Source organism: Podarcis muralis, chromosome 5, assembly GCF_964188315.1.
Source record: "Podarcis muralis chromosome 5, rPodMur119.hap1.1, whole genome shotgun sequence".
NCBI lineage: Eukaryota > Metazoa > Chordata > Lepidosauria > Squamata > Lacertidae > Podarcis > Podarcis muralis.
This window is the reverse complement of record NC_135659.1, coordinates 32,180,670-32,197,752: the sequence shown is the minus strand read 5'-3', so window position 1 is coordinate 32,197,752 and position 17,083 is coordinate 32,180,670. Positions and strand designations below refer to the sequence as shown.

At 45.9% G+C, this 17,083-nt stretch overlaps 1 protein-coding gene across 4 annotated transcripts in view; it reads right to left on the bottom strand.

The window, feature by feature from the left end:
* The window catches only part of ODF2L (outer dense fiber of sperm tails 2 like), a 33,435-nt gene extending 24,758 nt beyond the window's left edge, over positions 1-8,677 (bottom strand). For 2 of the 4 annotated variants that reach the window (XM_077928500.1, XM_077928499.1), the window contains exons 1-4: positions 8,345-8,542; positions 5,730-5,828; positions 4,482-4,652; positions 677-831 (exon numbers count right to left, since the gene is read on the bottom strand). In XM_077928500.1, the coding sequence (XP_077784626.1) occupies positions 677-831; positions 4,482-4,652; positions 5,730-5,828; positions 8,345-8,359 (440 nt within the window). In that variant the 5' untranslated portion in view covers positions 8,360-8,542. Of the gene's footprint in view, positions 1-676; positions 832-4,481; positions 4,653-5,729; positions 5,829-8,344 lie in introns of all 4 variants that reach the window. The other 2 variants (XM_077928501.1, XM_028732885.2) reach the window with 2 other exon arrangements.
* Positions 8,678-17,083: the final 8,406 nt, after the last annotated feature.

The following is a 17,083-nucleotide window of genomic DNA, read 5'->3' as shown; positions in this document are numbered from 1 at the left end:
TTCCTTTTGTGAATCGCGAGGACTTGGTACATTATTTCACCTAATGCTTTTTCACACGTAGGGCATTTACTTTGCTTAGTGTAAACATGTATCATGGGCATCCATAGGGCATCTAAGCAATATGAAGCCATGGAAAGTTAGGGGCTGGCCAGAACGTGTGCACACTGCAAAACATATATGCAAATTATGGTTTGTTTTATGATAATAAGTTTTGAGACTCAAAGAGAATTTTAGTTCCTTAAGGGGGGGAAATTGGTGAGTATTAAATAAAACTTTTGTGTGCTTTTAAAAAAACAATTTAGGAACAGCACACACGTTAAACCCATAAGCTCTAGTTTGGAAGTACAATGGTACCTCGGGTTACATATGCTTCAGGTTACAGACTCTGCTAACCCGGAAATAGTACCTTGGGCTAAGAACTTTGCTTCAGGATGAGAACAGAAATCGTGCTCCGGCGGCGCGGCGGCAGCGGGAGGCCCCATTAGCTAAAGTGGTGCTTCAGGTTAAGAACAGTTTCAGGTTAAGAACGGACCTCCAGAACGAATTAAGTACTTAACCAGAGGTACCACTGTAATTGGCATTGCATGGCATTCCCCTAAATGAATAGCTTTAGGAAAACGTTCTAGGGTAAAATATCTGAGCTGCAGAACATGCACCACTCAACTTAAAAGCATACCTTTCTGTTTCACTTTCGCTCTGCGTTTCTTCCAAGGAACTCTCCTCAGATTCCCCTGCAAGGCAAGGCAAGGCTTCCTTCATCCTGGTCCTGTGTTTATCCACAAGTCGGCCGTATGAACCCCAGTTCTCCTTCAAGCATTCTTGTTCTGGAAGCTTATAAAATAATGTTTTGGCTTCACTGCTTATTCTCTCTCTCTCTCTCTCTCTTTCACACACACACACACACACACACACACAGCCACCAAATCATCTGCATCAAAAAGCTCTGCATCAAAATGCATGCAATCCAGGATAGCAAACTTGGACTTCAGAGATTCTAACATTTCCGTCTCCTCCTATCGACACAATAAGACACAGCAAGTTCATGTTTCAGCTTGTTACATCCACTGTATTGTCCTCTTAAAATGTCATACAGCACAACAAGACTGGCCAGGGTGTGCAGGGGTGTGTGGAAGACCAAAATCCAAGGGTTGCACACAATTCCTGTTTGTAATAACGCCTGCAAATTTCAGAATACCTGCAAGGCCTTCAGCACTTATGCCTCTGCTAGATCACCCCTCATTTAAGCATGAAGACAAATATGATCAACTCATAGATCTTGAAACAATTAGTTTTTATAGAATTAAGAGATCTGTTTGTAAAAGGTAAAGCAATTTTAAAGGAGGACCTGGTGGCAAAGACGAAAGGCATAAAATGGTCCTGGCTACATCAACTATGGGAGGCGGGTGGCGCTGTGGTCTAAACCACAGAGCCTAGGACTTGCCGATCAGAAGGTTGGTGGTTCGAATCCCCACAACGAGGTCAGCTCCCGTTGCTTGGTCCCTGTTCCTGCCAACCTAGCAGTTCGAAAGCACGTCAAAGTGCAAGTAGATCAATAGGTACCGCTCTGCCGGGAAGGTAAATGGCATTTCTGTGTGCTGCTCTAGTTTGCCAGAAGTGGCTTAGTCATGCTGGCCACATGACCCGGAAGCTGTCTGCAGACAAATGCTGGCTCCCTCGGCCTATAGAGAGAGATGAGTGCCGCAACCCCAGTTGCCCACGACTGGACTTAATGGTCAGGGGTCCCTTTACCTTTACTTTTGCAAAGTATCTGGAACAAAGCAGGGAGGATTTGAGACTCTTGGCACCTTTGGAATCAGTAACAGACCTAGCCATGACACAAAAGGGGCAGTCTCATATGGTATGATATTAGACAGCTTTGCAGGAAACGCGAAAGATATTCGAATGAGATGGGAAGCCCGACATAGGAATTTCAGTAAGTAAAAAAGCATGGGAATCAATATGACAAAATCCATCTTGAAAACCAATTTCGGCTCGCCTCCAGGAAGTTTAACTTAAAATTATATTTCGGTGGCATTGTACCCCCACACACCTTGCAAAGATAAATCCTTTAAGCTCACCATTATGTTGGGAAAAGCTGTGGAGAACCAGGTCCTATTTTCATGTTTGGTGGGAGTGTACCATGGTCCATGGCTTTGGGGGGGGAAGTTTTTTAATCTGACCTCCAAAATCACTAACCAATCTATCCCTCCTAATTCGGCACTTGTCCTATTATCATTAGATCTGACCCCAAATTCTACCCATTAAATATAAAGAATTAATTTCCTTCCTGTTCATAGCAGCTAGACTAGTTATTGCCCAATGATGGAAGGAAACTTCTAAATACCAATAGAGGCTTGGGTTAATAACATCTGGAGCATCTTGAGGGCTGCTCTATTATAACGCCTCACATACCATCGGCGACTAATCAAAGGCATCTCCAAAAAAAGATACCTTTGACATGATCTGCTCTCCCTTTTTTCTCTTTTATTGAAGAAGAACAGGGTATTTTAATGCCACCATCATCACAGAAGTGTCTATGGAGGGGATATAGTGATTGAAAATTTATTGTAACTGTATTGTAACAGTTTCAATTTATTCAATTATTTGAATAAATGTTTCATTTTTGTTTATCTATTTTAAAAAGAATACCTTCAAGTAGTAATTTTATTAGTACAGTAGTTTAATTTCAAACATCTAAACTGCTGGCTTCTTAAAAAATTACAGGCATCCTAGTTTAGAAGCCCTAGTGTTATATGCAAGTCCAATCGGCGGGCTGGGGAGGCATGGCCTGGCCCTAGCCCATTTAAGGCCAGGCGTGCCCGGGGACCGCCCTCTTTGCCCCGTTCCATCTGCCCGGTTTTCCCATCCCACCCACCCTTTAGGCTTAGCTAGCTCTGACCTTCCTATGGACTCCGGTTGGTCGCCGCAAGGGGCCTGGTAGGAATTTTTCCAACTTGGCGCACTTCCAGCGTTTTGGTTTTTTCGCCTACCTCGTAGCAAACATCACAACTTCCTCGGTATTGGCAGTTAGGCATTGGCAGGGGTAATTGTTATGCAAATGAGGGGGGAAGGAAACGCCATCACCTTCCCCCAATGGAAAAGGGTAGTCCGGTAAAGGACTCCGGGGGGCGTTGCCCTGTCCGAAACCTAGGGGGGTGAGGGCCTCCGGCACGCCCCCGAGCGGTGACACCCGTGGGATCCTAGCTGGCGTACTTCAACAGGATTCCCACGGCTGGTGGATAACCCTTCCCGGTCTCCATGCTGGGTAGTCAATAGGAGCCAATGCCTAAGGCCAATACCTTCTAATTCCTGTAATCAATAAAGTTGTGGCCTTTTACGCCCATTAACCTTAAATAATGTGTCCTGTGTTTTCATTTCACGTGGGGGGAGGGGACTTGCCACGCAACATGTTTATTACTGGTGAAGCAACTCCTTGAATGGCACCAGTACCATTTATCTGAAAAGAACCTTCCAACACCACTCCATCTGACAAAGGGGACCCTGAGCATCTCCCGGTTAAAAAAACCACACCAATGCACTGCAAAGGATGCTGAGAAATGTTTCTGGGTGCATGCACTTTAGCCAGGACACACGTCAGACCTCCTGGCCAGTTGCCTTTTGTGAACTGAGCATGGTTTTGTTTTATATATTATAATCAGCTATACACTGCTTTGCAATTATATTCCCGGAGGCAGTTTGCAAAAGGAATCCATCCCACAAAGTGCTTATCTCACCCTTTTACATTGCGCGTGGGGGGGGGGGATTAGCTTTGAAGGCCACCTATCTTCCAGGGAAGTATGGCTTCCGTTACTCCGTTACTAATCTTGTTGTTCCCAAGTAACTCCGAAGGCCACAGTGGGTTTTCTTTTGGGGGAGGGGAATTTCGGAGGGTGGGGGTGGAATGTGAAGTGGGAGGGGGAACTGAAAGGAGCAGAGAATGACAGTTGGGTTGAGCATTCTGCCAGCTGAAAGGGAATGGAAAGAGTGGAGGATAGAGGAATCTGTCTCTGCAGGAAATGGTTTTTAGGGAGATTATTACTTATAATTTCACTCATCCCAGCCTTCACATAACTGTGTATTTGTTTTCAACCCTCCCCAGATTAACATCCTGGCTTGTTTCTCATGAACAGTAGCTTAATAAGCTGGGATACAAATGAGAATTGTGCACCACCCACAACTTTTGTGCTGGGGAAAGTGGGGAAACAAACTGGGTTTACCACAGTTGCACATTAAATCCAAATGAGGAAGCTATGGTTGATGGTCTCCAAACAAAGTGGGACATGGAACTATGGTTTAAAGCGGGTTTCTAAATTGTGACTTGTTTGGATACCGTTAACTATAGTTCCATGAACGTATATAGGTTTTTAGGTTTAGCTGATTTAACATTTAGCTGAATAACGTTAGCTCTGCTAACGAGCCAGTCACTTAAAAAAAAAATCAAGATTTGTATTAATACTATTTGTATTTCCTGCACATCTTACATGATTATCTGAGCTGTCCACTTCTTCACTTAGAGAGCTCAAATACTTTCCAAGTTGGCTGGATGTTTCTGTCTCAAGATGATCTTTCTTAAAACTCAAATCACAGGACTGAATAACTGAACAAAGTTTTTCTGCTTCCCCAGAAGTTAGGTATGGCACAAGTCTTGTTTCCTAAAAACACCATCCATATTACATTAAGTAAATGCATGTTGCTGGACAAAGACATCTGCCTGCAGGTTAGCTTCAGAAACAGAACACAGCTGCTTATATCAGGGATGGGGAACCAGCGGCCTTCCAAGTGTTGTTGGACTCCAAATCCCATCAGCCCCAGACAGCTAAGCCAACAGTCAGGGATAATAATAATAATAATAATAATAATAATAATAATAATTATTATTATTATTATTATTTATTATTATTTATACCCCGCCCATCTGGCTGAGTTTCCCCAGCCACTCTGGGCGGCTCCCAATCAGTGTTAAAAACAGTACAGCGTTACATATTAAAAAGTTCCCTGAACAGGGCTGCCTTAAGATGTCTTCTGAATGTCAGGTAATTATTTATCTCTCTGACATCTGATGGGAGGGCGTTCCACAGGACGGGCGCCACTACCGAGAAGGCCCTCTGTCTGGTTCCCTGTAGCCTCACTTCTCGCAATGAGGGAACCGCCAGAAGGCCCTCGGCGCTGGATCTCAGTGTCCGGGCTGAACGATGGGGGTGGAGACGCTCCTTCAGGTATACAGGACCAACACAGGACCCCCATCCCTGACTTACATTATCAAAAAGAATTTTTTAATGCAATAAATTGCTGAAAATAGACATCATAGGAAATGTATCAGAGTTTAATCACATCAGCAAATTTTAAGGAATACTGAACAGCATCCAAACAACAGTGAAATCAGTTTCTGAGTTTGCTATTTTGTTTTTTTTAGAGCAATATGGTACAATGAATTCCTTCTGGAAAAGCGTTTCAAAAACTGTTTGCAATGTTGACAAAGCATTCAATGTGGGGTGGGGAAGGCACAAATTTGACTCTGGTTTACTTGTGCGAACCAAAGTTGCTCTTCAGACTGCGCCCATCCTCCTTTAGACGGAAAATCAGGAGGAGTGCATTTATGAGTTTGTGATATAACAACAGTCTTATTCTTTTATATTTAAGAATATATTGTCCCCGTTTGCAGAGACAAACTTTGGAATGGGGGGGGGGGCATAGATATTTCAGTAATGAACTTCCTTTTAACAGCTTACCTCGCAACGGCTAGAAGAGGAAAGTTCCCTCTGCACATGGTCATGAGACCCATCACTGTTCGGTTCATACAGGCTGGATGGTGGTGCTTCCTTTTCTTTCTGAAAAATAAAGTATGAGCATAGAGAGTGTCTGAATTTTTACTGGGTTCACAAGTTAAATGCTCCCTGAATTTGTATCAGTTGCAGCAAAGGCGCTCCGTTTCAAGTCAGTGTTTAACAGAGCAATCCTAGCCATGTCCACTTTGAAGTTAAGTCCTACTGAACTCTTAGCCCCAGGTAAGTGGGCAGCCTTAGAGATGACAAAGTAATCCCCGGAGTTCTTAATGTCAAAGTAATACATTTCCACTTGAGCTAAGTGCTACAATTTTGTTTACTAATATGGTGAAAAGCACTGTTTGGTAAAGCTAGCGTATTTGTAATCTGCTGAAAATAAATACACACACACTTACAGGATATTATTCAAAACTGAATTCTTTAAGGTCTTCCAAGTTTAGAGATGCAAAAGCCATGTTGCAAATGAGGCATTTGCAAAATATTCTAACGCACAATTATTCCAAGTAGAGTTTATTTCTATTACAGTGGTACCTTGGTTTATGAATTTAATCCGTTCCGGAAGTCCGTTCTTAAACCAAAGCGTTCTTAAACTAAGGTGTGCTTTCCCATAGCAGCGGGGGACTCAATTTACAAATGGAACACACAGGAAGTGGAAAATGTTCTGCTTCCAAGGCAAAGTTCACAAACCAAAACACCTACTACCAGGTTTGCAGCATTCTTAATCCAAGTTGTTCACAAACTAAGCTGTTCTTAAACCAGGGTACCACTGTACTATGCTTTTTATTATTATTTATGCTATTTGGTCACTGGGGAAAAAGCCAAGGCTACCCATCGCATAAGCAGAAACACATTGCACATCCTAAAAGTTCCTGCACTGAGCAAGGGACTGAACTAAATGGCTCAGAGGTCACCCCCCCCCATTCTAAAATTCTCTGTGGTTTTCTGGGTGCCACGCAATGATCACACCCCTCTTATTAGAATTCCACAGAGCAATTGCCACTCTTCTGATTATTATGCACCTGACAATCCTTCCAAGTAAATGGGGTAGCGTGGAGGATCTGAGGAAAAACACACAGATAAAGATTTTATTGTTAACTTATAACCAGATGGAGGGGCTCAAGACTTCTTCTGAAGCCTCCAGCTGGGAAGAATGACAACTGAGCCTGGGTTCAGGTTAAACCAATGACACACAATACCCAAAAGCAATCCCACCCAGTCGTCTAATACATACATATATCCTGGCTTGCCCCAAGCCATGACAACCACACTTTATTGTGGGCCCTTGTACAAAATATATTACATTTGCGGCAGTTGGGGGGGGGGGGAGAGACAACCTCTCCTAATTTAGTTTGATTATGTTCCAGTATCCACTGACATGGGGACGCGGATGGTGCTGTGGGTTAAATCACAGAGCCTAGGGCTTGCCGATCAGAAGGTTGGCAGTTCGAATCCCCGCGATGGGGTGAGCGCCCGTTGCTCGGTCCCTGCTCCTGCCAACCTAGCAGTTCAAAGCACGTCAAAGTGCAAGTAGATAAATAGGTACCGCTCCGGCAGGAAGGTAAACGGTGTTTCCATGTGCTGCTCTGGTTCGCCAGAAGCGGCTTAGTAATGCTGGCCACATGACCTGGAAGTTGTATGCCGGCTCCCTCAGCCAATAAAGCGAGATGAGCGCCGCAACCCCAGAGTCAGTCACGACTGGACCTAATGGTCAGGGGTCCCTTTACTTTTACCTATCCAGTGACATGTTTTCTGGCCAGAGATGATATGGAGTTATGAGGATGCAAATTTGATGTGAAGTACGCTGGTGCAGCTTTTGCACACGATAGCATTAAGTGAGATTACGAAGCGACAATGGGATTTAAAAAATACATAAATCAACTCATGGTGACTTAGATTCAGAGGTGTGTGTGCACCTCTACAGCCACAACTGGCGAGGCAAGTTCAGAGCAAGAAACTGCAAGCTCGAAGATGTGCGCACCATTCGCCTTGCAGCCGCCCAAGCTGGAATCTAGACATGTGTAAAAAAAAAGTTGCAAAAATGCTTAAAAAAAAAAATGTTTTGAAAAATGTATTGAATTTACCGTGGCTCACCACCGCCATCTGGCGTCTCTTTGATATAATGTGCAACGTTAAATTTGCAGCTATATATACCTATTTGAGTCTCCAAGACTGGCACCTCTGCTACTGGAGAGCAAGAATTAAACCTTGAACAAGGGGAATATCTCCAGCGCAGGGGATTGGGATGGGGGTCCATTTCTAAAAACCTATTAGAATCTAAAATTTAGACCCGTGGAAGCGCTTTCCCTCCGCTCCCCGCCCCGAGGGAGGAGGCGCGGCCGCCCCGCAGCAAGCGCGCTGGCGGGGGCGCTCTGCACGCGCTCAGAGGCACGCTGCTTTCCGGGCGCCGGACGAAGAGGCCGGCCACCGGCGGAGACCGCAGGCGTTGGCAACGCCTTGCAAGGTCACCGATGACAGGCGGCTCTGGGCCTCGACCCGCCTCGTCCCCTCGCAGAGCGGCGTTTCCCGCCTCCCGACCCCTTTCCCCCGAGCGCCGCCATTACCCCGCTGCCTTCCATGGCCGCCTGCCTTCTTCTGTAGCTCGCCGACGCCGCGCTCTCGGGCGGGACAACGGAGCGGCGCTTCCCGCCCTCCCCAGGCAACCCCGCGAGGCGCCGCCGGAACAGCAGAGCGGCAACAGCAGCAGCAGCAGCAGCGCCGACTCCGACCGGCTCCTCCGGGGAGCCCTCGCTCCGCCTTCGGGGCTGGGCTCCGCTGCGCGCCGGCTGTGGCGCGAGGATTGGCCTCTCGAAAGGCGGGAAGGAGGAGAGGGGAACCCGGGCGCCTCTTGAGGGCAGGCAGTGCCGGATTGACGTATAAGCTAAGCAAGCTAGAGCTTAGGGCCCCACTCTCTTGGGGCCCCCCCAAAAAAAATTAAAGGGAAAAAACCGGATGTGCATTTCCAAAATATAAGATAACAAATAAAATAAAACCTACATACAGCAGCAGTGTTTTATGTTGTGTAGGTTCCTATGATGTGAGTAATGGGACCTGACTGCTAGCCTGCTCCCTAAAATATCACTGGTTTGCTCATTTCTATATACAGTGGACACTCGGTTGTGAACGTGATCCGTGTGGGATGCACGTTCGCAACCCGCAGCGTTCACAACCTGCGTCTGCATGCGCGGGTTGTAATTCGGTGCTTCTGCGCATGCACAAAGCATGATTTAGCACTTCTGCGCATGCACGACCGCCGAAACCCGGAAGTAACCCGTTCTGGTACTTCCGGGTTTCGGTGGTCCGCAACCTGAAAAAACGCAACCTGAAGCGGCTGTAACTCAAGGTATGACTGTATAGGGTGCCTACATTCTGCATGGACTGGTTGCATGGCAATATGTGCAAATGGCTTGAGATACCTATTAGGTTCATAGCTGTCAACCTTCCCTTTTTTGGCGGGAAATTCCGTTATTCCAGCACCATTTCCCGCTGCTATCCCGGATTGTTATATATCCCGTAGACTGTCCCTGGGACAGGTGAGGCTGCTGATCCCTTATTTTCGAGGCTGCTGATCTCTTACTTTCAAATCTGAAAGTTGACAGCTATGATTAGGTTCATAAATTACCATATAGCATATAATCAACACAAAAAAACAGCGACAATTTGTTGTTGACAAAGGACAGCTGGACATATAAAGGGCCCCATTACCTTCAGTAGCTTAGGGCCTCATCAAACCTAAATCCGGCCCTGCTTACTCCTCAAATCTTCATAAAGAGCGCAAGCCAGAATCTGCACATGGGCCACTGACTCAATACTGCCATCTCCACAGGGAGATATTCTAGGAAAATGCAGGTTGCCTTTTGCTAGTGTAGGTGCCAGGGTGCTTCTGATCCCCCCCCCCAAAAAAAAACAAGTCTCATCCCAAGTATAGGGTTGCCATGTTTCAAAAAGTAAAATTCCTTTTTTAGGAAACTGCCAAAATTGTCCGGCTTTGGGGAGCAAACCCAAATGGTTGAGCTTTGAGACATCCCATTCCGTAATGGATAATTTTTCTATTTATACCCACACATCTTATTGGGTTGCCCCAGCCACTCTGGGCAGCTTCCAGCATATATAAAAATATAATGAAACGTTAAACATTTTTTTAAAAAACCTTCCCTATACAGGATTGCCTTCAGACAGCTTGGGGGCTCGGATAACTCCATACCCTCCTGACATTTCTCCAATGAAAACAGGGACATTGGATAAGGAAAAGTGAATCAAATCAGAAACCGGGACGGCATCTCTAAATCAGCGATGTCCCTGGAAAATAGGGACACTTGGAGGGTCTGCAACTCCTAGGGGCTGAGGAGACTTGCCCCCCATAAAATATTTGAGGCCCCCCGTGTATGGGCATTTGTGTGCATGGGCATAACCAGGATTTCGAGAAGGTAGAAGATCACACCCTGAAGTTGAGCTTCTTTTGGGAATTCACAGGTAAAAAATACCCCCAAGAAAGAGGACATTACGGAGGCTAGGGGGCAGACCCTCAGTTAATTGAGTACTTTCAATCATGTGTGTACACACTGCATCATATAATTAATTATGCGGGGTGGGGCTTACCTGTCGTCCCCCAATATTTTATTGGCACACCTGGGGGCAAGGCTGCAAAGAGAGAAAAATTGGGCAGGTGGAAGGTATCAAGAGAAAAAGATGTCCTCCTTCCGGTTCCCCACACTTCACCCTTGCAGGGATCCCCACAGTGTCGCCTTCATGCGCTTGCACAAGAAAAGGAGCACATGAGGGGGATGGCAGCTAGGGCTATGTACATGTGTGCATATGTCTGTGTGCACACACACTTGTCCTTGAGATCTATAGCTCTAGCTCAAAATATTCCAAAGCTATTAACTATTCCTGTGCATGATCCTTTAAACATACCTTATTAAACTGCACCTGCTATTCCAGTACAGTCATACCTCATGTTACGTCCGTTTCATGTTACGTTCTTTCAGGATACGTCCCGCGGCGACCTGGAAGTACTGGAAAGGGTTACTTCCGGGTTTCGCCGCTCGTGCTTGCTCAGACTCGCAAAATGACATCACGCGCATGTGCAGGAGCAGTGAATCGCACCCCGCGCGTGCGCAGACGCGGGTTGCATTCCTTTCATGTTGCGAATGGACCTCCGGAATGGATCCTGTTCGCAACCAGAGGTACCACCGTATTGCTCTTTACGCATTAACAACATAATTGCTGGATGTTGATTCAGCTCACTCTGCAAGTTTGCATGTAAAATAATGAAAAACCAGTTAGCTCAGTAGTACCCCAGGTGTGGTCTGGACACCTGCAGTAGACCCAAGTGAGAACATAAGCTGTGCTGGATCAGACCAAGACTCTCCTGTTTCTCATAGTGGCTAGCCAGAGGGGAAGCCCATAAGCACGGCACAACGGCAGTACCCATCCCCTGCTGTTGCTCCCCAGGGACTGGTATTTTGAGGTTGAAGGCAGAGGTCCTCCAACAGCTTCTTTAATCCCTTTGAAAGCCATTTCTGCCGGCAACCATGATCTGCGGCACTCTTTCATATGATCCAAGGGAACCAGTTTCAAGGAGCCAGATGTTTCTTGGAAGTTTCTGTCAAGAGGCAAGCTGCTTGTCAGTCTCCGTTCTGAAACCTAAATTGAGTTGCAGCAGGACACGGAAGGAAAAACGAAAGAAACTAAACAGAGAGGATCGGATTCCAGACAAGAGAATATTTGGGCAAAGGATCAGTCAAAATTTTGCCTCTGTTGCCAAATGTCTGCCGAGTAGGAAACTAAGTTGGCAAGGACTCCCTCAAGAATCACACGGTAAGAGAATTGAATGGTCCACAAACAAACCAGAATATCTGTATTTGGCAAGTCTGAAATCCTATACACATTTACTTGGGATTAGGCTCCATGAACTCAGTGTGACCTTTTTCTTGAATTGGCACGAACAGCATTGCATTTCCAAGCAAGAATGCAGATATAGCAGTGTGCTGATGTCCTAGCAATGCTATGTTAATTTTGGGGCTTAGGAGCCCCAAAAATGCAATGCTGATAAGGCCTCGTTGAGGCAAATGATGTAGGCATATATTCATTTTGGTCTTAAGTTGCCGTCTGCATAACTTTTGTACTGGCAAAATGTTATATACATATATGCAGGTGTTGGTGATCTTTTAAACACTATTCCTACAGGATGCAGATTAACAGCAGGGCAACTAACGTGGATGCTCTTTAGGGTTGCCAAGAGATTTCTATTTCAAGCCTGGATACCCTTGTTCATTATCCAATAGTACTCACCATCCTTGGTACAATTCGAACCTATCTTTTTTTAATATAAATGCCAATTCCATGTGTACCTATTTGGAGATCTGGAGGGCTAATACAGATTTATATGTGTTGATTTTTAGATTTAAGCACAGATGAATGCCGTATTCTCAGATGTGAGCTGACACAACAGAAGAAAATCCTGCTGGATACTGCCCATCTAGTCCAGGATCCTGTTCTCACCAGGGCCAATCAGATGCCGGTGGGAAGCCTGCAAGCTCAACATCAGCACAACAGCATTCTGCTAGTGGCGGATCTTGCAGTCTCAAATTTCAGAAGTGCCCTGTGCAACGGCAGAATTCAGCACCCCTCTGCCTCTCTGGCACTTCATTCTAAATCATAGCTGTGGCGCCCCCCAGTGGCACCCCCAAGGCTTCACACCCGTGTGACCAAACCAGCTTTGACCCCCCCAAAACCTGCCTCTTTAACACTGTCCACCTGCAATTCTCAGCTTGCAAACAAATCCTGCTCATGTTTCTTGCCAAACTTTCCTAATTTCTGCAACCTAATTGTGTGTGTGTGTTTTTTTTTTTGGGGGGGGGGGTAGTTTGTTTGCTAAAGCTCCTGTTTAAGTATTTTAAGAAACAAATTCTTTTAAATACTCTGCATTATAATGTGTCGCGGCATTCTTCAGATCCTTATCAAACTCTGTAAAAATAATCTTCATTCAGGTACGATTTAGGAAACAGGAAACTCCAAAGCAGCTCTTTGTCTGTTGTTTTAATTTTGGCAGCCGTGTTCTCTCGAGAGGATTCTCTGCTTCCAGTGCCTAGCAGAAACTTAATTTTTATATATTATCCGTGCACAGTCTGCAATTTGCTGAACACCGGCTGCTCTGATTCCAGAGGCACCGGTTTCCGTAACTGTTGCATAAAGACGGGGTGCCTGCCAATTTAACTCCCAATGTCACATACTCCCAGAAGCAAATAGCCAGCCACTGGAATTCTTGCCGGCTTCTGCTAAGCAATTTGGTTCCTCCCTAATTTGATCTGATCTCTTTCTTACTATACAAGTTGTTTGCAGTGAAGCTTCATAAAATAATTATATATTTTAATCTCCTCCCTGCCCAAAATTAAGGCTGCAAATGCACACTGAAAAGCAACAACGGCACCCTCAACACAGATAAACGCACTGTATATCACTGACTGAAAGAATCATGTAGTATAATATAAACAGTTGGCCAATCATTATTCATTTGCATATTCAGGAAGGGCTTATGGGCGTTTCTTGCTCTCAATGAACCCATTGCATACCTTAGGGAGAAAAATGGTGCAATGATCTAGCACTCAGCAAAATGCCCCTCAGAATAATTGTTTTACAAATAAAAATACTGTTTGATGTATGTGTTTTTAATCAATGACAGGGAGGATAATAATAATATAGAATATGCAATGCAGTTCTAAAATATTTTCAGAAACATTAATGCTAGAAGAGTGTTTCCTTTTACAGCAAGTAGCAAAGAGATTGCTCATCCTCTCTTCAGTGTCTGGTTCAAGTCTAGACTTGCCAGATGCCAGGGTTTACCTGGGTTTGCTGACAGTTCAGGTTTTGTTCCATGCTGATGAGTTAACGCAAGCACAGAGCAACCCGGAATTCCTGCAACTGCCGAGTCTCTGGAGAGCAACCACCACGTCTGCACTTTTGCCACTCACAGCACCAAGCAGGTGTGGCAGGGAGACTACTGAGAAGGTCCAGCAATGGTCAATGCAAGCTGTGATAGTAACTCAGGAACTATCAGATCCTAGGTCAGGTCAGGCCTGCCTTCAGAATGACCTATTTGCTGGGCATTAGGGACACGGGTGGCGCTGTGGTCTAAACCACAGAGCCTAGGGCTTGCCGATTGGAAGGTCGGCGGTTCGAATCCTCGCAACAGGGTGAGCTCCCGTTGCTCGGTCCCAGCTCCTTCCAACCTAGCAGTTCAAAAGCACATCAAAGTGCAAATAGATAAATAGGTACCACTCCGGAGGGAAGGTAAACGGCATTTTTGTGCACTGCTCCAGTTTCGCTAGAAGTGGCTTAGACATGCTGGCCACCTGACCCAGAAAAACTGCCTGCAGACAAAACACCGGCTCCCTCGTCCAGTAAAGCGAGATGAACGCCGCAACCCCAGAGTCGTTTGTGACTGGACTTAACTGTCAGGGGTCCTTTACCTTTACGTTTCCGTTTACCTGCTGGGCGTTGCTGCTCAACCCAACCCTCCCACAGCCCAACATGGGTGTGTGGATTGTAGCCTTTGTGTTTTGTCAAGGTATAGAGAGCATAAACTTCCCTAGCTAATCTAGGTTTGAAGACCCAAAGGAATAGCAAGCAATGCTAATCATTTACCCAATCTGAAGGTGTTTGACCATAAAATTCTTGCCATCTCCCTGACTGCTGGACCAGTGGAAGCACTGCAAAGTAGACCAGTCACTGGAGCAAATCTGAAAAAGAGACTAGGTTTTTTTTTAAAAAAGTGCATTTAATTATATTGTATTACCTAATAGCCGGGTCCTGGTAGTGTTGGGTTTTCTCAGAAAATGCAGCTCTGCTGTGGCGGACACTCCATGCGCAGCCTGATTCTGTGCATGGCTACTCAAAAGTTAAGTCCCACACTGAGACTTACTCCCAGGTAAGAGCACACAGGATTGCACCTGTAGCTTTTCAAGAGGCATCTGCAACAAAAGAAGAAAGGCCAGGTGGGAGGGCCAGATCAGGAAGGCTGTCAACAATTTTGAGAAAAGTGACTTGGGGACGCAATAAATCTTCTAAACAGTAAGAAATGCCACCGTGTCCTGTTCTTCACCAGTCTCCTGCCTTGACTGCTACAGCAGCCTTCTTGTCACTGAAATCATTCATTTAATTATAACTTCCTGCTTGCTGTCATTTGTAGCACAAACACCTTGTTTATTATTTTCAAAGCCCTTCATTGCCTTGCCCCCAGCCTGTAATCTTCAGCCCTCCAACCTAAACCTCCCCCCCCCCAATCTTGGTTCTTTAGAATCATAGAATTGTAGCACTACCAGCACCATAGCATGGTGATCACAATGTTCTTTGCAGCCGATAAATCTCATTGGGAGGTCTGATCTTTAGAATTGTTTTCATATGTGAAATTATTTTAAATATGTGGAAATCATTTTATAGTTGTTTTATTGTAAGGTAAAGGGACCCCTGACCATTAGGTCCAGTCGTGACCGACTCTGGGGTTGCGGCGCTCATCTCGCTTTATTGGCCGAGGGAGCTGGCGTACAGCTTCCGGGTCATGTGGCCAGCATGACTAAGCTGCTTCTGGCGAACCACAGCAGCGCACGGAAACGCCGTTTACCTTCCCGCTGGAGTGGCACCTATTTATCTACTTGCACTTGACGTGCTTTCGAACTGCTAGGTTGGCAGGAGCAGGGACCAAGCAACAGGAGCTCACTCCATCGTGGGGATTTGAACCGCTGACCTTCTGATTGGCAAGTCCTAGGCTCTGTGGTTTAACCCACAGCGCCACCCGCGTCCCTTGTTTTATTGTAGTGTTTCTTAAATTGCTTTCAGGTGTTTCATATGAAGCAATTCGTAAATGGGCTGCAGTAAATTAACCCCATCACAATGGCTGAAGCTCTCCTGCACCCTTTCTTTCTCTCACACACACAACCTCTCTCCAGGAACACCTCCATCTCTTACTTCAGATCTGCCTCGAAAACCCAACTTTCCAATAAAACCTTTGCCACAGCACTTCAATCGTCAACCCTTACTGGAATCTAACTGAACTTAAACTTCCTCTGCTTCTCTTTACCGCTACCCCAAATTGAATATTAACTTGCAAATTCCTTGGGGGCAGGAATTTCTGTTGCTACTGTTAGCAGGCCCAGTTTTAGCTGGGGCTGCTACCAAACACACACACACACAAAACTATACACACAAAAACAAGGTTACGGCTAAAGAGCCTTGCACAGACTTTTGGTCCTGGGTTTCTATGTGTAGCAACATTCCCCCAGGGGAAAGATGGGGAACCTCTGGAAGAAACCAGCTCCCATCAGTCCCAGCCATAATGGTCTGGAATTATGGGAGTTGTAGTCTTAACAACAAGGGACATGGGTGGCGCTGTGGGTTAAACCACAGAGCCTAGGGCTTGCCAACCAGAAGGTCGGTGGTTCAAATCCCCGTGACCGGGTGAAGTCCCGTTGCTCGGTCCCTGCTCCTGCCAACTTAGCAGTTCGAAAGCACAAAGTGCAAGTAGGTAAATATGTACCGCTCCGGCGGGAAGGTAAACGGTGTTTCGGTGTGCTGCTCTGGTTCGCCAGAAGTGGCTTAGTCATGCTGGCCACATGACCCGGAAGCTGCACGCCGGCTCCCTCGGCCAGTAAAGCAAGATGAGCGCCGCAACTCCAGAGTCGGTCATGACTGGACCTAACGGTCAGGGGTCCTTTTACCTTTACCTAGTCTTAACATCTGGAAGGCTGCCAGCTCTTCAAACCTGCTCTATGGCACACAATACTCCCGGAGGAGCTAAAACTGCTACCTGTATGAACCCACACCAAAGGGTCAGCGTACAGCTCCTTTTTTTGTAGTGACCCCCACAAAGCTCTGCAATACCACACTCAGGAATAGCATGTTCCTCCACGACTTTTGAAGTGGCATCTCAGGGTCTTTAAGGGCATTTGGCTACTTTGGTTATGCTCAGATTTTTAACATAGAATCATAGAACGGTAGAGTTGGAAGGGACCCCAAGAGTCATCTAGTCCAGCCCCCTGCAATGCAGAAATCCACGACAGATGGCCATCCAACCTCTGCTGAAAAACCTCCAAGGAAGGAAAGTCCACAATCTATACATATATATGTATTATACTGCCACTCATGCTATGTTTATGCATTCTGATGGTAAAAGCCACCTGGGACAAGCCGCCCAAAAGGCCGATTCAACTTGTTTAAATATAAGTAAATCTGCTCGACGTGGTATTACAGCTGCCAAGGTGCCAGGAAGATGCGCGTTCTGTCTTCCACCCTCGCTAGGGGACTAT